This window comes from Galeopterus variegatus, unplaced genomic scaffold (assembly GCF_000696425.1).
Source record: "Galeopterus variegatus unplaced genomic scaffold, G_variegatus-3.0.2 Scaffold414, whole genome shotgun sequence".
In the NCBI taxonomy this organism is placed as follows: domain Eukaryota; kingdom Metazoa; phylum Chordata; class Mammalia; order Dermoptera; family Cynocephalidae; genus Galeopterus; species Galeopterus variegatus.
Window position 1 is genome coordinate 151391 of NW_007726525.1, and position 23038 is coordinate 174428.

Consider the following 23038-nt stretch of genomic DNA (forward strand, 5'->3'; position numbering starts at 1 on the left):
AACAGTGTTTGGGTTCCAGTTTAAGAGGCTAATGTAGAAATGTTTGCAAGTGATTCTGAGGGTTTGAACCAGGCTGGTGGTAATGGGGTCTCAGTAATGGTGATGGAGAACTTAATGGTTAGGAGTTATAAAACCTGGTGCTTATTTGGATATGGATAGATGGATCAGAATTTCTCAGAGTTTTAGCTTGGATAACTGGGTATGGAGAACTGGGTATGGAGGTGGGAAGGCCATAAATCTGAGATGGAGAATGAACAGGAACTGGGCAGATTGGAGGCATGGTCAAATTAGCTGAAGGTGTCTGTGGTTTATAGAGGGAGGATTGATCAGCACATAGATATTTTAGTCTGCAGCTTGAAAAAGAGGTTTCTGGTGACAAACTTGGAAGGTGTCACCTATGGTGTGTACCGTTGAATACCTAGCCTCTTCTGTGTAGTACACTGTGTTGTCTTTTCCTCTTTCTTATACCTTAAAGCAAAGATTTATATCTCCAAAAATATTCAGTAGTTAATACTGTACGTCCTGGTTGTAACAACAGAATGAGACCGTAAAAGAGGAAATACTCTACGAAAAATTCAAGTAACCAAGTGGTTGTGCTTTCTTCCAGCTGTGATGGTGGAAATGCCTGCCCCAGAGGGACCCTGCTTCAGTTGACCTCATCTTTTTAAGGACTGTGCAGCTTTGTCCAGTTCAAAATGGCAGAAAAGGCTCCCCCTGGCTTAAATAGGAAGACTTCAAGGTCGACACTTTCTCTTCCTCCGGAACCTGTGGACATTATCAGGAGCAAAACGTGCTCCCGGAGAGTTAAAATCAACGTGGGGGGCCTCAACCACGAAGTCCTGTGGAGAACGTTGGACAGGCTGCCCAGGACTCGCCTGGGGAAGCTCCGAGACTGCAACACACACGAGAGCCTCCTGGAAGTGTGCGATGACTACAATCTGAACGAGAATGAGTATTTCTTCGATCGACATCCAGGAGCCTTCACTTCCATTTTAAATTTCTACCGGACCGGTAAACTCCACATGATGGAAGAAATGTGTGCTCTCTCTTTTGGCCAGGAGCTTGATTACTGGGGGATTGATGAGATCTACTTAGAGTCCTGCTGCCAGGCCAGATATCATCAAAAGAAGGAACAAATGAACGAGGAGCTGAGGCGAGAGGCAGAGACTATGCGAGAGCGAGAGGGAGAAGAGTTTGATAATACCTGCTGTCCCGAGAAAAGGAAGAAGCTCTGGGACTTGCTGGAGAAACCTAACTCATCGGTGGCTGCAAAGGTAGGAAAGCGGGGCATGGCTTGCCTGTGAGTGGCCAGAGAAGGTGTTACCTGCATTCTGGAGAGTGTCATTTTTGTGTTAATTATTTTGGTAAAATAGACAAAATATGTAATTGTTGTGGTAAGACAAACAAAATATGGCTACACAGATAGTGAAAAATTCTTTCCCAAGCCTTGTTTAAGTCAAGTAAAGTTATTCTTCCTGTGTAATGTTGTAAAATGGCATTACTATTTCATAAATATTATGATTGGTAGGAACAGTCCTGGGCAATGGAGTAGGGAAGAGAGTTCTGGTTTTCTTGGTGAGATGGAGGTTGAGGAGAAAGCCCTCACTCAGACCCCTCAGGCAAAGAGTCTTCCTGAAGCCTGGGGCCTGGGCTTCATCTTGAATAAGGGAAGGTGCTGTCATTGGAAGCAGAGGAGGTGCACCCTGGCATTTTTCTGTGGAGATTCAGGGAAAGGGAGGAGAGCATGAATGTGGTCCCAAGTAGCTCAGAGGGCTGGAGGGCCATGAAAATGGCGAAGGGGCTGGCTTGTTAAGCTGCATAAGGAATGAGGCAACTTCCGGACTGCATCCATTTACCTCCTTTGGCAAAGTCTGCTTTAATGATGATGTTTCTGACCGTTGGTGCATAATATTTTCACAATTGAGGTATTACCATACCTCTAAGTTCATCAAGTGTTGGCTTAAAACAAAGGTAAATTTGTATTTTTTCATTATGCCTTCATCTATCTAAATCTCAAGTACATTTTCTGTAACTAATTTCAGTATTTAATTCAACTGCATGATTCTGTTTATCTACTTTTATCTAGAGCTTTGGGGGTTTGCCCAAACCGATTTTCATCCTGTATATTTAGTTCTGTATTGCAGTATGAATAAGTAAAAAGTCAAAAGAGTCATCTTTAGCTACAGGAGCATAATATCGATGTTTTGTGCATAATAGATGAAAATGGAGTGTGGAATGGAGAAGGGAGGAGTGTGTCATCTTATGAATTCTTTTGATTACTTACAGTTTTTTCAAATATCTTCTTTCTTATGAACAGCAACGATTACAGAAATATAATATATCATATGAGCCTTTGACTGGAAATTAAGATTCCACATGATAATCCACATCATATAAATAGTGTAAATAATCAGCTAATGCAGACAACTGTAAAACTGCTCCTGGCTCTCTTTGATATATCTGGTTTTGTTTCTGGTTGACTTCTGAAGGCATTTTACTTCCCAGGTGCCAGGATGTGCACCTAAATGAAATAAAATGTATTTCTGTTGTACCTAATGAAGAAATGCATATTTTGTGGCAAATGGAGGATTTCAATCAGGCTTTTTTGTAATTACAGAGAATATGTTTGCTTTTGTTTTACCTGTAAGAAAGAAATAGATGTGCCACATTTAAAGCTTTTGGTTAAGAAAGGCTACTGCTCCTTCTGATGTCAAGTGTTCCGTCACATATTTGAGTTACTACTAAATATACGGAGTAAATTTTGAAAGTGAATGGGATAGACTCTGGATTTAAGTGGGTATTATGGGTGTTACGTTAACTCTTTCAAACCATTAGGCAACTCAGGAATAAATAATTATTCAATCAAAAGTTCCAGAGGAAGTTAGCGAACTGTGTAGGAATGGGCAGCTAAATCAAAGAAAATCTGAGAGGTTAATGTGGTTTATTTGTTCATAACAACATTATTAACATATATTTAAAGTTAAGTAACATTATAGAAAAAACTTTAAAATATATCTGTACTTTTTTCAACAGAATTTCTAGTAAGGATGGAATAGGGTCATAACCTGATTACCCGGACAAGGGAATTTATTTAATCTCTAAATTTTAGAAGTAGCAGCCATCTCTTGATCTCTAGGAAGGTGATGATGTTAATGGACTATTACAATATACCATTATAAACCCCTATGCATCAGACAGATTATTTAAAGTTGTTTCAAATTACGTGTGTATGTGTAGATATCTGCCTACAAACTACATTCGGCAGCTAAGGACATGGGTTTTGGGAAATTTTATGTGGTTATAAATAGTAAATTTATTTCCAAATTATTAATCAAGCTGAGCCTTTGCTACCTTAAGTAGATTCTTTACTATAAATTTTCATTAAAAAATTTGTGTTTGTTTACTTAAATGTCTACATTTTCTTCTCTGAATAGTGAAATATTACGGAAATTATTTTTACGTTTGTAAAAGTAGTAGTTTAGTAAAAGTATTGTTCATTTATCTAAGGTTTAGAGCCTTTTAAAAATAGCTCTGTGTTGTGTCATTTATAGACTGCTACCTTTTCCTGTACTCTTCTTCAGTCATATAACTTGTTATTTTTCTGGAATAATTCTTGGTGAGGGCAGCACTAATGCAGGTATATGTGATATTTTCAAAACTTAAGAACAAGTAGTTTTGTTACAGCTTCAGTAGGATGATAATCTAGCCCTCACTATTTACTTTATGTTATGGGTACATCAGGCTCCTACATCTGCTATGAAGCTCTTGTGTAGGAATGCGTGGAATCTTTATGTTCTTCCTTACTTGCCTAGGAGGTAAGATGTCTTTGGGGAAGAATATCTGTTTACCTTGCCTTTTCAATTATTGCTTATTTAGTTTGGTAATTCAATTGGACATATGCTCTACATATGCTGTATACATTAGAGTAGACTCTGAGAAAGACACTCCCTTCTGTCCAGAATTTTTAAAATATTCTATTATTATTATTATTATTATTATTTTTTTTTTTTTGGTCTTTTTGTCTTTTTCCGTGTCCGGCAACGGATCGCAACCCTCAGTGTTGCCCCCGTACCGGACCAGGGACCGGCAACGGGATTGCAAACCTCGGCGTTGCTCCCGCGCCTCGCTCAGCCAGTGAGCGGGAGCCGGTCCGTATGTGGGATCCGAACCCTCGGGCGGGAGCGCCACCGCGCTTCCCAAGCGGCGCACTACCCAGTGCGCCACTGGGCCGGCCCTATTCTATTATTTTAAACAAGGATTTTATATCATCATTGAAAATATTTGGGTTTTGTTTTTTTTTTTTTTTACCTCTTTTGGTTTTTCTATATTTTATAATTTATCTATAGTATTTTTTCAATAAAGAAAGTATGAAAGTTATAAGATTATTTGCCAAATCCCTAGTATGGAAGGAAATACTTGACCCTTTCTATCAGATGTTTGACAATAAGTTAAAATATCTATTCTCTGATATGGAATAAATACTCAATAATCAATTAAGTAATAATTGTTCAGCCCATGCTATGGGGATCCTCGGTGATATACAAAATTACTGCAAGGCTTGTTGACCTGTCATACTTTGTCTTTGGCTATGACTCTGACAATGACAATTCATCTCTTATAGAACATGCTCCCTGGTGTCACATAGGAGCCACTTCTATTAATTGAACTTTCTAGTGTATTAATAACTGGAAAAAATGGCAAAATAGGTTTATAAATGTAGTGTGTTTGAAACGTCTATATTGAACAAGTTAACATTTTTGCACATACACAGAAAACCGTGAAATATAATTGTACTTTTCACAAAATAATGACAGTAATAATAGAAATTATTACTTCTCTGGGGTATGGTGATGTGGTAATAGGACACAAGTTTACGTCTATATGATGGGCTTTGTCATCTTTCAGTCCTGTGTATCTTGGTACTGTATCACATAGAGATAATGTACAAAGTTTAAATTTGAGGCAATTTGTGAATGTGTGGCCTAACCATATGGACTCAGGGGATGGCTGGGACAGCTCTCTGGGTTACTACGACATGGAATTGCTGGTTCTGGTATGGCTTTCATAGGAGCGTGTGGGGGATGGGGGGAAGGAGATGGGCTTAACTGGGTGCCAGTTTCCTGGGCAGTGAGCTGGAATCAGACTTGATCCTGTACCTCTTCCAGACCAGGGCAATTTAGTCAGTCTCTGGATTGGAAAAATTTTGCTCCCTTTTCCTTGGCCTCTTTCCAAAAGGAACTGCAGCTGCCATTCGCCTGCAGATATTGTATGCAGCAACCTCAGTCTAAGAGGTGTTTGAAAGTATTTAAGGAAAAATGGTCTCAGCCTTTGGGATGAAACAGCAATCAGAAAGTAGAACAGCTCACCTGAGATCTGAGAGAAACTGGACTCATCAGTGCCACCGAGGGCCCTCACCGTGGACAGCTGAAGAAGGCCAAGAACAGAGGAAATCAACCGTGTCTCAAACAAACCCAGATAGGCAAGGCAAGCTTCAACCTGGGAGCATTAGTGGATGGGGTATGCAGGACAGGGCTGGACAACAGTCTGCCCTCAGTGCCAGGTCAGGAAGCTAGCCTATAAACAGGACTTGTTTGATAAGAACAGGAGGCAACATCTGTAGAAACACAGTAGTCCCCCCTTTATCTGCGATTTCACTCTGTGGTTTCAGTTACCCGCGGTCAACCACTGTCTTAAAATAGGTGAGTACAGTACAATAAGATATTTGGAGGGGAAGAGAGAGACACCACATTCCCATATTATGCCCATATTTTATTATAGTATATTGTTATAATTGTTCTATGTTATTATTAGTTATTGTTGCTAATTTCTTACTGTGCCTAATTTATAAATCAAACCTTATCATAGGTATGTATGTATAGATAAAAACATAGTACATATAGGAGTCGGTACTATCTGAAATTTCAGGCATCTACTTGGGGTCCTGGAATGTGTCCCCTGTGGATAAGGGGGACTACTGTACATTTCATCTGAACCAGAGAGTGGGAGCCACCCAGCTCCCCCTTTGTTGGGCGGGTACAGGGTCAAGCAGAGGTGCTGTCCATCATGCGCTTCCCTCTCCTCCATTCCTCACTCACCCACAGCCACCACTTCCTCTCACGTTTCCCCTGTTCTGCTCCTCTTCCTCCTCCTTCTCTCTTTCTCTCACCTTGTATCCTCGGGAAATGGCTCTATTTTAGCCTAGGGAAAGAGGGGAATGATTGACTAGAGTAACGTTTCTCAATTTTTTTCATTAATAGCTCCCTAAGGAGAAACTTTAAGTTCATTTTAAATTCTCCCTGATGAGAGGCGAGAAACTAAATACTAAGGAGTAAGATGGAACAAGATGTTGTTAGGTAGGGTGGAGCTCAGAGGGCCACAGGTGATCGTAATGTCTAAGTTTTGTCACCTCTCCCCACGAGAACCAGTTTCCTCTCCTTGGGGGTGTTATTGCTTTCATTAAAATTGCATGGAATAGAGGGAAGGAGATGGCCGTGTTTCCTGCCTCCTGCCCATTTCCTCCACACGTCCACATGGCCATCATTGTTGGCATATGTATTAGTCCATTTCTGTTGCTTATAACAAAATACATGGAACTGGGTAATTCACAAAGAAAATGAAATTTATTGCTTACAGTTTCTGAGACTGAGAAGTCCAAAGTCCAGGGAACACATCTGGTGAGAGTCTTGGTGGTGGTGACAGTGACAGCCAGGTATCACATTGTGAAAATGATAGAGAAGAGAGAGCAATAACTCTTAAAGCCCTCAGAATCATGCCCCTGACCACCGTGTCTAACCCATTCACTATGGCATGGTCCTACAATCTAATCATCTCTTCAAGGCCCCACCTTTCAATTACAATAATAGTAATTTCCTACCCTCTTTACACTGTCACAGTAGAGACTAAGTTTTGGGGGGACATTCAACCCAAGGCAAGATGGTGCAACACAACACCCAAAGCTAGCATGGGGAAGGTCCGGGAGACCTTAGTCATTCTTGGATCAAGTGGGGAGCTGGTGGTGGCAGATGTACAGTCTATGTCTGGAACTCCAACTCCCTGGAGAGCCAGGGATCAAAGTTATAGCTTCCCAGAGGATGGCACCCTATTTATTAATAACTCCTTGAGAACTACACTCCTTCTTCCACTTGGAGTATGGGCCTTTCAAGTCATGGAAATAGTAAAAAGAAAATAAATCAAAACAAAACAAAAACTCCTGTGTACACATCCAGGGGGAAAGAATGCATAATGTTCTCATTCTATTGTTATATATAGATCAGTTATTCTGATGCTTTGAGTGAAAAAGTGGATGGTTTTGGAACAAAACCATGAATGATTTCCTTTCAGTTCAAGAACAGAACCTTCACATGTTGTGTTTGTAGGTAGGTATAGTCAAGAGAACAGCTCTGGCTACACGACACTCACTTTTTTTAAATGAATTTCTCAGGGATTTAAAATAAGAATAGCCATTTAAACCATAAATGGGCCGAAAAGATGAACTGGTGGAGCGGGAGCACACACAGAAATCTCCCCACATCGAGGTACCTCTGAGTACAGTGCAGTTCTCTGATTCGTATCTAGGGTTGGCAGCGGGCTCATTAGCATGCCAGTCATTCATGCTGTTTCTGTGTTGATTGTTTACCATTTTTCTTTCTCCTTCTATCCTTTCTGCATCCCAGCTGTACTGATTAAGCTGTTCGTGCTCTTCTGATAACATAGTGCAAAAATTCAGAGGGGCTAATAGGCAATAGAGTTTGAAAGAACTTGGCCAATCTGTGCAGGTTTAGCTTGGAGATTTGTATTCTCCTTTCTTAAAATATATCATCCATGAAGACTGACAGGTCAAAAACTAGAAGAAATTAGGAATTAAAAAAAAATACAAAATAGGGTTTTGATTAAAATGTCTCAAATATTCCATTCTTTACCTCCAGTGGTCCTATTTCTAGATCCATGCTTCTCTGCTTTTGCGGAAAGGCTGTCCTGCAAACTCACCACTCAGCTCACTTGGCCATATTTGATCAGGGAGAGAAGGGCAGGAAAAGAGGAGGAAGTCCATAAAAAGTTCACAACCCACGTCCCCTTACCTAGGGTGCCATAGGTCCTGGTTTTACAGAGATTGCCCCGGTTAATGCCTTTTGTCCCAGTCTAATTATTAATAGCATCTCCTTTCATTCTTAGTGTCCCAGTTTGCACAATAAAGTATATGATCACCTTACATGTGAATATTTTTGGAAGAAAGAAACTACTCAAGAATCATGCATTTTTCAGTTCCTCTTTGCTTCTTGGTTGCATGTGACAGGGCCAGTGTTCATGTTCAAGTAGTTTTCCCATCTCTTTAGAAGAATCATTGGTTTCCATTAATATTAAAAGAAGACATTCAGATTTTTTTCAAGCTTAGCTTTTAAACCTCAACAAGTAATTATCATTTAAGAAAAAAACTAAGGAGTTAGTTCTTTCTGCATTACTTAATGTTATCACAAAACAGAGTACTTTGGCAGTATTTAAGTATTCTGGCTTTGAAAAATCCATGTACACTGATTTGGTTATTAACAGATTTGTTTTCTTTATTTCAAGTGAGAGACTTTATAAAGTGACTGATTTTTATGAAGGAATGGTCACAATATTTAACACTCAATAATCTGTAAAGTGCTGAGGCATAAATCCAAATTCTGTATAATGTACGCTTGGTCTGTAGGAACTAGTGACTGATGATGACAGCTTAGCTGGCCATCCAGCACTCTCAGCTTAACCCAATTTGTTTTTTTTTTTGTTTGTTTTCCCTCCTCATTGTTACATATACTAAATCTCAGTAAATGTGATTGTATTTTGTAGGGGAGATTATATGCTATAGCAGAGATTTATAAAGCTCTCAGGATACATACCTCGTTAAAAATATTCTACCTAGGTATTCTAAGAGGTGATAGAAGCTTTTTAAGGTAGCAGTCAGCCTGGAAATTATTCTAGCCAACCAACAGCCTATTTGGTCATTAAAACCCTTTCTATTTATGCAGTGGGACAGAGAAGGATAAAGGTGTCCCAGGCAGTGCCAGCAAGCATGTTCTACACAGCACGCAGGCACTGGGGCGGGCTGCCCTTGCTGAATCTCTCAGCAACACCCAGCCGTTACCCTTCTTACTCTTTTCCCATATCTCCTGGACTTCGTTGATGATGACTTCTAGTTAATAATCAGAATTTTGAAGGACTTAAGGAGAGTGAGATTGCTCTACAATTGCTATGTCAGTCTTAAACAGACATAATCAGTTGAGAATAGAGCAGCTGGACATGGACCAGGAAACAGAGAAGTATAGCAAATGGCACAGAGACAAGAAATGGAAACGTGGAAGAGGAAGACGTTTAGTTTCATCCCCCTAAAGCTTTTCCAGGGAGTACTAAAAGCTAACATCAGAACTATATGAGACCTAGCACCTATGCATTATGTATTTTGGCTGTGCATATATCTGAGTTTAAGTTAATGCCTTAGCTAATGAAGAAAATGGATGGATTTTTTTCCCTTACATCATCCCCTTTAATATCTTTATAGAGCCTTAAGCAAAGGAACTCCTCTGGATATTAGTGAAGAGAGGTACTTGAAGTAGATAGATCCATCCAATGTTTTTAGTTAAGCTTCTGTGTCTAGGGTGGGTGAACCAGGTAGCAGCAGCCCTCACTGAGTGGTACCTGAACTAAGTCTAGTCTTCTGTATGTGTGCATGCATGCATGAGACAGAGAGAGAGATCCATGTTATTCATATACACTGCCACCTCTCCATTAGAGTGTGCTATGTTAGAAAGACCCACCTATAGAAAAATGTAATGAATTTCAGCATGTATGCATGTGTTTGGTAATTTAGGGTAGATGCAGCTTTGTCATTCAAATTAGACAGTCAGCCCATTCACAATATAAACTTTTGTGATAACCTGATCAAGCATGAAAATCCATGGGAACTGTTCTAATGGTCCAAGAATAGAAACAGATGTATTTTCGTTAGACTCCCAGGATTTTGTTTCAGGACGCTAGAGGTCATTGCCACCCTGGATTTCATGCTTTAACTTAACTCTCATTGAGTCATTCCTGATGCAACCACAAGTGTTGAATGCCACTTTAAATAGCTACCTCAGGCCTACGCCACAGCAGTGCCAGGGACAGCCAAGTAATCCCAGCATAGCTCCCGATGGAGTTGCTTGGTCGCAGCTTCCTTCACTACAATGAACCTCAGGATATCTGCACATGAGAGGAAGAACTCTGGCCTCCAAGTCATTGTTTTAGCTCTAATCAATATACTGTAAAAACTAGAGTGCAACTTTGGATATTGAAGAGCAGCTGTTTTATCTGGTGTCATCTAAGTTAAGTTCTCAACCAAATGGATTCTTCAAATATAGATTTTTTTAACATTCAAATTTTAGTTTTCATCTTAGATTTACATCTGTCTCTGGCAACATTTGTAAAGGACTGCCTAACTTGTATGTTGGTATTGAAGCACGTAGTTTCATCCTTCTGAATAGAAAAAGAAATCAGTGCCACTATCTATGAAGTATAGCAACAGATTTGTGCTGTGATAAATCAGATGCTTTTCATTAATATGAGGGTACTTCAAAAAGTTCGTGGAAAAGTAGAATTAAAAGATAATATGAATTTATCTATGAACTTTTTGAAGTACCCTTGTACAATGGAAATTTTCTCTTTGGGAATCTAGCAGAGGCCCTACATAGTATCCTTGATGTGAGAAGCCTATTCTGTTTCAATGCAGTTTTTTTTTTTTTTGACCGGAAAGGGGATCACAACCCTCGGCATGGTGTGGTCCACACCACACTAAGCCAGTGAGTGTACCGGCCATCCCTATATAGGATCCGAACCCGTGGCCTCTGCGCTACCAGCTTCGCACTCTCCTGAGTGAGCCACAGGGCCAGCCCTTCAATGCAGTTTTTAGTCTGGAGGCAGAAAAACATTGGTAGGCAATCTCATTTTTAAAAAGGTAATAATTTACTACACCACAAATGAAATGAACTACATAAGCAATGAAAGAAAATATGAAATAGTAGGCTAGAATCTAAGATAACATGAATTTGCCATTTCATATTTGCTATGTAAAAAAGCTAGTACATTTTATTATATTTCTTAAATGAATTCTGCAGGTGTGAAAATTATTGTATTATATATGTAAAGTAATTGCATTATGAGTAATATTAAAATTCAAAGCAAAAATCTGCTCTAAGCACTGGTCTTTATTTTACAAACTCTTGCTCCTGAACCATTATAAATATTTTAAATTGCATGGAATGTTTGCAAAGTGCTAATCATATACACTCATTTTTTCAAAGTTTTGTGTACAAATTAGCATGGGGTAGCTTAACGGGTAGCAAACTGTTTGGGGAGGCATATTTTAATAATATATCAGGTACATTTATGTGCTTAAAGAAATATTATATTATAATTGAAAAAATTGTTTTGGATTCTGTGTTTACTTCTCTTTGTTGAGTTATTTAGAAAATGCCAAATCTTGATGAACTTTTCTCTCTCGCTGCACTTTGATGCAGACATCTAAAAATGAATGAGCCTGAAGGTTAGATGACAGGTCTCTGCTGTTTATCAGCCGTTCTGAACTGGCCGTGGTGGGGTGGCCTCATGGTGTACTTTTAATGCAAAAGAGGTTCTCCAAGGTAACATATTGCCACCAGTGGGTACTTGGAAAATACCCACATGTCTTTCTCATTAGGGCTCAGCCCAAAAAAGAAATGTCTTTATTATTTCCTTCAAGCTCTTATTTTCTCTCTGAGTCAGGAGGCTCAGCTCATCCCCGGCTCTTCTCTACATACCTGCTCTCAGCTCTTTCACCTGGGTCAGCCCTTCCAGAGAAATGCAAAACACCCTGTGCCCTGCCTGCTCCACATACAGCCCAGCTGAGCACCTCAAGAACCCTCCTCATCAGGGTCTGTTTGGGTTATACTTTGTTGACCAATTATTGATTTTTCCATATCATTTCTTTGGCTTCAGTTGGATATGGCATTTATTTTTAGGCTGGTTCTAACTCTTTTCACAAGATGATATCTCCTTCAATTTCAATAAAATTGAATGTAGTGAAGAGTCTAAATTTAAAAAGCTAGATCACCACCACAATCTGGACTGCATTTTGGGCTTTGACCTATAAAGCAGGTGTGTGTTTTTCTTTATCACTAAAGCATCAAAGGCTGAGACTAGGTAGGCTTTCCTTTCCTTGACTCTTTAAAATCAGCCTCTAAACACGACGTTTCTTCGCCCTTTGGGAGAAGCTGCTTCCTCACCTACCCTCTCCCCTCCTTTTAGCTGGTTTTACCTTCCTCTCCCTCAAAATAGCTGCCGCTATCCCCAGAGCCTTCTGTTTGGGGCAGAAACTTAACTCTGGGGGTAGACTGTGGTTGATTGATACCAACAGATGCTTTACACCAGACTGAATTAGCTTCTGTTTTCAAAGTCTTCTATGAGTACAGTTGCAACTTCCTAAGGTCATCCGAGTCATTTTGCAACACTGACTCTGTCTTCTTATTCTGAGACTGGTTGTTTTCTAACAATACTGCTTCTCTTACAACCTGGGAAAAAAATGATGCTTGTTCCCTCCAGTCCAGGGTCGTGAAGTGAAGGGCACATGCTCATGACCCCTCAGCAGTTGGTGTGACCTGCTTGAAAGAGCAGGGGGGAAGGAATGTATATTGAGCGTCTGTTCTGTGCCATACAGTGAGCTTGGGGATTTTTTGTGTTGACTCTTTACAACAGGGGTGGGTAACCTTTTCTGTAAAGGTCCAGATAGTCAATATTTTTGACATCGTGGGCCCTAAGGTCTCTGTCACAACTTCTCAATTCTGCCACTGTAGTGAGAAAGCGGCCATGGGCAATATGTAAGCCAGGTGTAGCTGGGTTCCAATAAAGCTTGACAGCAGGCTGGATTTGGCCAATGGGCTGTAGTTTGCCAACCACTACTTTATATCAATCATCTGAAAAGACATCATTAATCCATCTATAGAGATTAAAGGGTTGAAAGCCAGAAATATCAAATTCATGTCCGGTGTCCCACACTAATGCCATATTGGCCTAGCATTACCCTGATTCCTCTTCCCATCCAGTTGTATTTATCATTCCTTTTCCATCATTGTCCAGTATTCCTGTCACTCCCAATACTCAGTGGAAACAGGTTTATGACTTAAAGTCATCTTACACCAAACCCTTGCTATCCTGCAGGACAGTGACTAATTATAAATCCCACCCTAAATGTTCCACATCTTGAGCTTTGTTAGCACATGAATGAAACCACTCTACCCTTGGGATCTTGAACTCTGATTATAACCACTGAGTCTTCATCCATTTCCCACTAAGTCTATACTTCGTCTCTATTGCAAGCTCTTTTTCCTTTGCTTATCCCATTCTTTCTCTGCTGTGTTGGGACCACTGGATACACTGCTGTGGTCTAGGCCATGATCGTATCATTCTTGGACTACTGTAATAGGTCATTAACTGGACTTTCTAACTTTATTTCTCCTCCAATTCTAACCCATTTTCCATTTAGCCAACAGAATTATCTTTTTAAAACATGCCTCAGATGGGTTATTCCTGAATTAAAAACCTCAGCGATTTCCCATTGCCTGCAGTCTAGTTCAAACTCCTTAGCATTGCATTCAAGGTCCCTTACAACTTTCTCGTCCCACCACATGCCTGACCACAATGCTCTGGTTGTCCCACACTACCAACCATTCCTGCAGCCAGGACTCTGGCCTAGACTGGCTGTTCAGTTCAGTAAATAAGCAGTACTCCCACACAGCTACATCCATCCAGAGGGGACATCTTTTTTTCCTAATTTGCACAAGGGCGCCTTGTGTACTACTGTAGCCATGCCTGCATACACCTGGCACATTCACATCTCTGTGACCACCAGTGCCTCCTAGACCTGAAACACTCTTTGTCCCTCCTCTGTTCTTCCTTGTGTCTCAGCCCACATGTTGCTCTTCCGTGATGTCTGCTGGACTCTCTCCCCCCTGGTTTTCCCTAGATCTCTCTTCACTCTTGTTAGCTAGAGATTCTGTCTGTACTGTGTGCCTCTCTTCAGCTAGGTTGTAGCACTTGAGGGATCAGATCATGTCCCTTATTTTCAACTGCTGATACCTAGCACAGCTCCTGACGCATACACTACCTGCCACCAAATGGCACTGAAGGGCAGAAATAACAGCGATACTAAATGTTTCACGACATTTCTATTTCTCTGTGAAGATTAAACAACATAGATATAGGTTGAATATCTCATCCTAGTGATTACACCTGAGTAACACTGGGTTTGTCTTTGACAATTTAAGATGACTGGATATCTTATCGGTTTTAAATGTCTTTATGTTTTTGAAATAGGCTGAGAGCTGCAGATGTGGGTTTCACATTTTATATTGTATAAATTCTCCATCTAGAATAGCAGTGTAGGCTGCTCTGTATGCCACACGGTTTATGCAAAGAAAGAAATCAGGTGCTGCTGAAAGGTGGACTTTCAGAAGCTTTTCTTTGCTGGGGTTGCTCATTTCGCTAACTGAACTGTAGGTCTGGGGGACTCTTGTTATAGGTAAAATGTAGCCCTTTGTGTGGGTGGTGGGAGGAGAGCTTGATCTGACTCCCAGGGGATGTGCAGTCTGTCAGCAACCTATAGTAGCTGGGTTAGTCATTTTTTTTTACATTCAACCTTCCACCCTTTGGAGGTCACTGGGCCCAAGTGGGGTTTGTGAAATGGGTTCACTGTGCACCTGTTACCAATTTGTCTGAGTCTGGTTAGACAGAACACCCACACACACAACAAGTTACATAAAGCAGATTTATTACTCACAGATTGGCTGCAAAGGACAATAGAAGCATAGGATTCAGGGCAAGGTGGTCCCCCAAGGCTCAGGAATGCTGCCCAGAGCAGATGGAGTCTTGTCTGAATGTGCCCCACTTGCACTGTAGCTGAGGAACCCTGGAAAGCAGCCCCCTTTGGGTTTTCCATCCTGGAGCCATGTGACTCATTGGACTAAAGCATTGAAAGACATCCTGCTTCTAGGGGAGACTGGAACAGAGCCTGAGCTGTGCTGGTCAGTCTCTCCCTATCAGATACTGCATTCCCAGCATGGTCTACAGTTGTTCTAGAGAACTGTAAGCGAGATAGGGAAGACCAACACCACCCAGAGAACTCCCTGCAAAGTTATTCTATTACTGAGGAGAAGTCACAAATTTGGATAAATCCAGCATTTGAAACAAGACAGACCTACAATATGGTGTCCTTTTGTGGGGTTTGGAAAAGAGTCTGAAAAAAAAAGTCTAAATGGCATAATGTGAAAAAGGGAGCTCAGAAACGTTTATTTTTACTACAAGGGGTAAAAACATTATAATGGTATCAACTTAGTCAAAATGACTTTTATTGTAATCCAAAAAGATATTTTCCAGAAATTTCTAGGTTGAGTTTTTTATAGAAAATAAGCATTCCTTTTTGTCTCAAAAATGCTTGCTATCACCATGCCACTTGGTTTTCAAGTATGTTCAAATATTATTCTGATATTTCAGACAGTATTTATGGGATTTTCCAATTTAGTTCTTCAGAAAGAGCCTTAATCAACCCCTTTCAAGAATCCTAGTCACTTAGGAAGTGATTTTGACTTGTTTCAATTTAATAATTCATAAGATTTTTGTTTGAAGAGTTACTTTGTATATAAGAAAACTTTAAGCCTTATGTAAATCATCTATGAATTTTACTGAGATAGCTGCTAAGAGTAAAATAATTTTCATTTGTTAAATCCTGTGACACAATCATATCTCAGTTTTTGTTTTTAGTAGCATTGTACTATCATTTAATTCCTTCAAAATTCTGCTACAAAAGAGACAAAAGCTACTATCAAGATAAAGTCTGTTTTTAGTTCTGCTGCTAATTATTTGTACACTGATCAGAGGAAAAAATAATCTATGATGAGATTATAAGATTTGGGGGGAGGGCCGGCCCAGTGGCGCACTGCTACAGTGTGCCACTTGGGAGCGTGGCAGCGCTCCCGCCGAGGGTTCGGATCCCACATACAGACCGGTTCCCGCTCACTGGCTGAGCGAGGGGCGGGCGCAGCACCGAGGGTTGCGATCCCGTTGCCGGTCCCGGTCCGGTACGGGCGCGACACTGAGGGTTGCGGTCTGTTGCTGGACACAAAAAAAGACAAAAAGGAAAGAAAAAAAAAAAAAGATTTTGGGGGAAATAAAATTGATAGATATAAAATGATCAGAAAATTTTTTTATGCAAGTATAAGTTCAAGTAAACTTCCATTTTGTATAGTATTTATAATTTCAGAGGACAGATCTAATTATGTGAATTTTAACAGGTAAAGAATGCTTTGTGAGTGAGAGGGAATCAAGTAGGAGAAACAGAACAATGTTTAGGGGTGAGAGAAAAGGCATAAAAGAAGGCGAAAGGAAGGGGATTAAGGTTCCCGATCCATGCATGGGACATTAGGGAAACTTAGGTAGTAGGAATGGAAGGGTCAGGAAGGGACATGTACTTCCCTGGCTTAAGGCCCACTTGAGTGTCTGCACTAACATAGAAGGTCATGGGTGGGTGAGGTCTGGCCTTGTACATGTCAGTTGCTGGTGGGAAGCTGCTAGAGACATGGGACAACTCAGGGGTGGGGAGCACAGGCTCAGGGCAAGATAGACTTAGGAAGGAGGGCTGACTCTGCTACATAACCAACTTGCTGACCTTGCTAAGCTCAGATGCTCAGCTGAATAGTGAACAGGATACTGGTAGGTACCGAATACAGTTTTACTATACTGTGAGGATTAGGTGAGCTAGTTGGCGAATCCCTGGTACACATACATGCACACCTAGGATAGAAGAACTTCAAAAGTTCGTGGATAGATTTGTATTATCTTCTCATTCTATTTTTCCATGAACTTTCTGAAGCAGTCTTATAGTATTTTACCATTATTAACTCAAAAAGATTCATTCTGAACCACCACAAAGAGGAATTTTTTTCCAAAAATATTTAATATTCTTCTGTTGCAACTTAAAAAATATTAGACTATGAAGAATAACATCTGTGTATAAGTAACAAACTATATTCATCTCATTTTAGAACAAAATCCTTTAAGAGCAGCTAATTAAATGAATGTTTATTGATTTGTCCAAAATTTTCATAAAGATGATCCTTTAAATAAATGGAACCTGAAGTACAAATTAAAATTTAAATCTTAAAGAGACTATTTTTTGGTAAATGGATCCTGTTAGTAGGAAAAATGAAAATAAAAAAGAATGAACTGACCATTCCAAAGCTTGATTACGGTATAGCATTTTTATTCTAATGTTCCGTTCTCCTGGTGGTCTCTGTCATGTTAGTCACCAATATTAATATAACTGCCTGGAAGTCAAGCAGCTATAAATACCTGTATTCTTGTTCACAAAAGTACCTTTGCCTGGAGAGAGGGAAGTGATCAGACTATCCCTTTGTACTTTCTAGTTGGGATCCTTGGCTCATATTTCTTATCTAAGTATCTGTTAATACAGTATGAAATTAAACACAGATCATTGATCTTCCACAGCCCAGTCATTATGATGCATTAACAGTAATATGTCTGATTGCAAATAGTTATTTGGCTCAGAAAGAATTTGATTCAATGTAAACATACTCTCAGCCATAAAATTGTCCATACCAAACCTCAAAAACTCTTGAGTTTTTAAAAAATTGCTATAATAACTAGGGAGTGGTTAGAAGAAGACTATTATTCATAGAAAATAAACAGTTTTTAACTACTAGTTTTTCATGAAGAACCACATTTTCTGGATTTAAGACTGAGACAGGTATTTGCCATAGCATTTGTTTCCTGATGTGTAAGTTTATTTAAATAAAAATTCTCTTACAATCAAAATAACAGATTTTTAAATTTATGTTTGTGTTTAATAAATTATTTTCTTTATTAACAACATGTATTAACAGGTCTCAATTCCCCAAATCACTTAAAGTAGCTTACAGAGATGTATAACATGACAAGATAATAACTGACTGAATGGGTTGTGGATAGAGAAATAGACTAGATAAACTAGATAAAAAGAATAGATCAATAGATAGAAAGATAGACTAGATAGGTAGATAAAATAGAAACATGAGCAGGAAAACAGAAAACTGGCAAGGTTGGCATATACAAAATTCACGACCAAAGTGTCTACTATAGTCAGTGGGGGAAGGTAACACTGAGCATTCTTTGTGCTAATGCAAACAGGAAAACACAAATAAAGGAACAAAATTCCATAAAATCTGGATTTACAGACAGAAGATATGGTCCCTCCTTAAGTAAGGTCTTTTGGAAAGAGAGGAGGTGTGTATGGTCAGCTCTGCAGATAACCATTCATTCCTTGAACAAATATTTACTGAGCACAACATGCTGTTCTAGGTCCTGGGGTTCCAGCCTCAAACAGAATAGGCGAAACTCACCACCACCATGGAATATACATGTTAGAGGGAGGAGACAGATAATGAACAAAATAAGTGAATACGTATAAAACATATTAAAGAGAGATCAATGATATGGGGGAAAGTAAAGCAAGAAACATGGTCAGGAGTGCCTGGGGGCTGGTAGTTCCATTTTAATAGGCTTTCCAGGGAAGGCTTCATTAAAAAGTTAGTTTTTGAGCAGACTTCTGAAGAAATGAACGAGCCTTGAAGATGGGGGGATGGGAGTTGGGGAATGGGAGGATCCCAGGCAGAGGCAGAAGCGTGACAGACAGCCCTGGTTCTCAACCTGGGGTGAGTCCGTCCTTCAGGGAACATTGGCAATGTCAGGGGGAGTTTTTGGTGATCAACTTTGGGGAAGAGGGTGCTATTGTTAACTAGTGGGTGGAGACCAGGGATGCTGTTAAATGTCCTACAGTGCACAGGCCAGCCCCCCACGACAAAGGATTATTTAGTGTGAAGTGTCGTAAGTGCATTGGTTGAGAAGCCTCAGTCTACTGCCAGGAGCTGTGCAGTGAGCCTGGGGGAGCATAGCAGGAGGGGAGCTCTGAGCCTGGAGGGCCTTGGAAGCTTTTCTAGAGATTTTGCCATTTTCCCTGAAAGATGCGAATCATGGGAACCACAGCAGGTTCTGAGCCGTGGTGATCTGACTCCCAGTGTAACAGGCTCACCCCAGCTCCTGCGTTGAAAATAGACTTTAACCAGAGGAAAATATGAAGCTCGAGCCTGTTGTAATAATTCTGGAGAGAGGCTGAATCATGTTAAGTGTTAAAACTATATAAGATGAATGAGTATATTATTTATTCAATGAAAAATCATCCAGAATATTTACATTTTGTGTCTTATATCTTAAGACAGAGGTTTATGCATACATTGTCCTAGTTACTCTTTTTTTTTTTTTTAATTATGGGGAAAAAATGCTATCTGTCAAAATTTAGACTTCACCAGTTACAGCAATAGAATATATCAAAATAAAATAAAATAAAATAAAAACACCTCTTTCATAAGTGTGAACCAGTTTATGAATGCCAGCAGAGTTGTCTTCATCAATCCTTATAATTAATTAACCCTCTTTAGTGCTGTCTAAATAAAAGAAAATGAGCACTTAGAAAACAGTGCAACCATGCACAGACAAATCTATATACCTTTTTGAGGGGCATCTAAAGAGGATTTCAAAAAAAGTCATTCAGAGAAGACAAATAGCCAAATACAGGTAGAAAAAAGGCAAATCTAGACACAGGCAAACATGAAGGACTCCACGAAAGCAGGGAAATCCAAAGTCAAGGAAATGACCTGCACCTTATTGGGCTCTGGTGCCTGAAAATGAAGCTTAGCACTATGTGTCAATTTGAAAATAAATAAATATACTTGGGGAAAAAAAGAGTTGACATTCCTAATGGCCTTTTCCCACTTCAGCTCCCCAGGGCTAATTACATTTAAATGGAAGATGCAATCCTATCTGTTGTCGTGTGGATATGTAATAGAGAAAAAACTTTTTTTTTCCTCTTACCTTTTTCTATTTCCTTAACTATAAATAGCAGTAATGATTTACAGGAAGTGAAAAAATATTTTTAAAAATTTAGGCCAAGGGCCGGCCCGGTGGCGCACTGGATAGTGCGCCTCTTGGGAAGCGTGGCGGTGCTCCCGCCCGAGGGTTCGGATCCCACATACGGACCGGTTCCCGCTCGCTGGCTGAGCGAGGCGTGGGAGCAACACCGAGGGTTGCAATCCCGTTGCTGGTCCCCGGTCCGGTGCGGGGGCAACACTGAGGGTTGCGATCGTTGCTGGACACGGAAAAAGACAAAAAAGACAAAAAAAGACAAAATAAAATAAAATAAAATAAAATAAGAAGTCTCTCATGCCAAAGTTTGCAGTGTTAAAGATTAGCATTTATTTGGATGGCCATTCAAAGGAGCCCGTGGTAACCAAAGGAGCTTTAAGACTCCGGACTTCCCGATAGCTTAGAATCACAAGCATTTACAGAGCAGAATCATGAGTTGGGGTCCCGGGAGTTGTGTGGGAAGCTGATAGGTTCAGGGTGAAGTTAGCACAGGTATTCCTGACATCTTGACAGATATTTTCCATGGCACCTTGGGGTCCAGAGTGTGTGAGCATCAAAGCAGGTTTGTAGTTGCAAGTGGTCTGCAGAAATAACTTGAGATTGTCATTACAGATGTTATTGTAAGCCATAAGGCATTTATTTAAAGAACAAACATTCTGACCTTCAAATCAAGTCTGGCCAAGATCCATCTAGTGATAATGTGATGTCACTCTCCATCCCCTATACAGGAACACGGACTGTCCCTCAGGAAAGTCACAGCCAATGTCTCTGTAATCTTGACTCACTGAGCAAGTAACAATGTATGAAAAGTCATGGTCTTATACATTTATAATATTTAAAATCATGGAAAACACTTTAGTATTTGCTTGGTGGTTATTTGCTATTGACAAAAACTATCATCTGGATCCCAGATTTGGAGCTGTTGAAGATTTAAAAAAGAAAAAAAGTCCTTGCCCCTTTCTCTATCTCCACCTTTCCTGGCTCCCCTAGTCTGGAGTGTAACATGGTTAAGGGGGCCTTTCGAGCATCACTCTTGCAAATCACGGCTGTGGGACTGGAAGACAATTTACTAGTAATGTACGCACCTCTAGTGTCTTATGCCACTCATCTCTAACACAGAGCGGTCACGGTCCCTGCCTTATAGGGTCATGCTGAGGATTGAATGGACTAATACATGTCACATGGCTTAGCATAATATCTGGCAAATAGCACTCGATGAGGGGGTTTCTGGGTATTATTATTTGTTTCTGTCCCTGGCCAAGTGGCAGAGTGTAGGCAAGAAATGCAATAAACTTTGTAAACAACTCCCAAGTAACATGGATGAAAGTTGCAAGTAACTCCCTAGCAATTGTTCTGAATATTAACAGATAAAGTTTTCTTCAAAGAAATCATCATTAGTTCATTTATCGGCTTCTTCTTGACTGCATTTTCTGTGAATAAGTATTCATTTCCCCAGTTAGATCTTTAACTCCTTGAGGGCTGAAACTCTTGTTTTATTTCTCTCTCTCTCTCTCTAACACTCGAATCAGTATTACCGTGTGGTGTAAAGCCTTGAGCACATGATCAGTAAACATTTAGTTTTTGAATGTTTTCTTTAAAGACAGAGTTATATCAATGGTGAAGAAAAGGAAAAAACCCTAAGATTTTATATATAAATGATTATGATAAAGTATAATTTTTTTGTAACAGAAATCTAGTAAGTTTTTCTGAGCAGGTTTGGAAAAATACCTTGTTTCAGCCAAATAGTGGCAGCTGACATTTGTTTGAATTTGTCATTTGATATTTTTTAAATCTATATTTTCAAAAAAGAAAGGAAACTGACAGTTTGAAAAGGCAGTAGTTTGAAACATTTAAAAGGGTATGGCATTTCTGTCTAGCAATATCTCTTCCAAAAATTAATTGCTGTTTCTTACGTCCTCTCACACTCTAAGTAAACTCTTATTAAGCCACCAGCATTCCTGAAAAGTGACATACTGATGTTTCTCCATGTGGAGAAGAAAAAATGTCCACACTGCCAGATGCCTTAGGCTTACCAGAATGAACTCCTACAATGTTTCTCTCCCCTACCCTTTTAACTGCAAAACAGAACAACTTTTACAAAATTAACTACTTAGAAAAAAGTGGGTTAGGGCCGGCCCGGTGGCGCACTGGATAAGTGCGCCGCTTGGGAAGTGCGGCGGCGCTCCCGCCCGAGGGTTCGGATCCCACATATGGACCGGTTCCCGCTCACTGGCTGGGCGAGGCGTGGGGGCAGCGCCGAGGTTCGCGATCCCGTTGCCGGTCCCGGTCCGGTGCGGGGGCGACACTGAGGGTTGCGATCCGTTGCCGGACACGGAAAAAGACAAAAAAAAAAAAAAAAAAAAGGGGGTTACCAATGTAGAACCCATTACTGTGTTTCAACTCTATTTTGAAAGACTGTCTCTGAGGAATAAAAAGGTTCCGTTTGTAGTCACCTTTTTATTGTTGAGGTTTTAGATGGAGTTCCAGGTGGTAATTAAATCAGGATTTCTCTATTGTACATCCAAGCTCTGAGATATTTGAAGTAGTTTGCCAAAAAAAAATAAAATTCATCAATTGAAATAGTTTTTGAAACAGATGTGTTGAACATTTTATAATTTCTGTACTTAGTGACAATGGGAAAAAATTCTTAATAGAAAAGAGCTAAGCAAATTGAGGAACATCATGACATGGAAACGCAGAGGGATGAGGTGTCTGGGGAAGAGACGAGCATTCATTCTCTACCGTGGTATGTTTCGTCTTATCTTATTTCAGCCACACCATAATCCTGTAAGTTGGGTGCTTTCATTCTTATTTTTCAGGATGAAAAACTAAAGTTCAGAGAAGTTAAGTAACAAACCGAATGGCAGTTCCAAACTGCACATTCTGTTTGAGTAATTCTGTTACCCATGCTATAAAGACAATCCTTGAAATATAAATATAAATCCTTGAAAAAATATAAATATAATACTTGAAAAAAGATGGCAAACTGTAGTTAACGGTCTAACCACGTCACATTATTAAAAGC

The 23038-nt window shown here is 39.9% G+C and overlaps 1 protein-coding gene across 1 annotated transcript in view; it reads left to right on the top strand.

The window, feature by feature from the left end:
- Positions 1-672: 672 nt before the first annotated feature.
- Positions 673-23038, top strand: part of KCNB2 (potassium voltage-gated channel, Shab-related subfamily, member 2) — a 372740-nt gene continuing 350374 nt past the window's right edge. Inside the window, exon 1 of the mRNA XM_008568479.1 lies at positions 673-1274. Coding sequence (XP_008566701.1) covers positions 696-1274 — 579 coding nt within the window. The 5' untranslated portion in view covers positions 673-695. The remainder of the gene's footprint in view (positions 1275-23038) is intronic.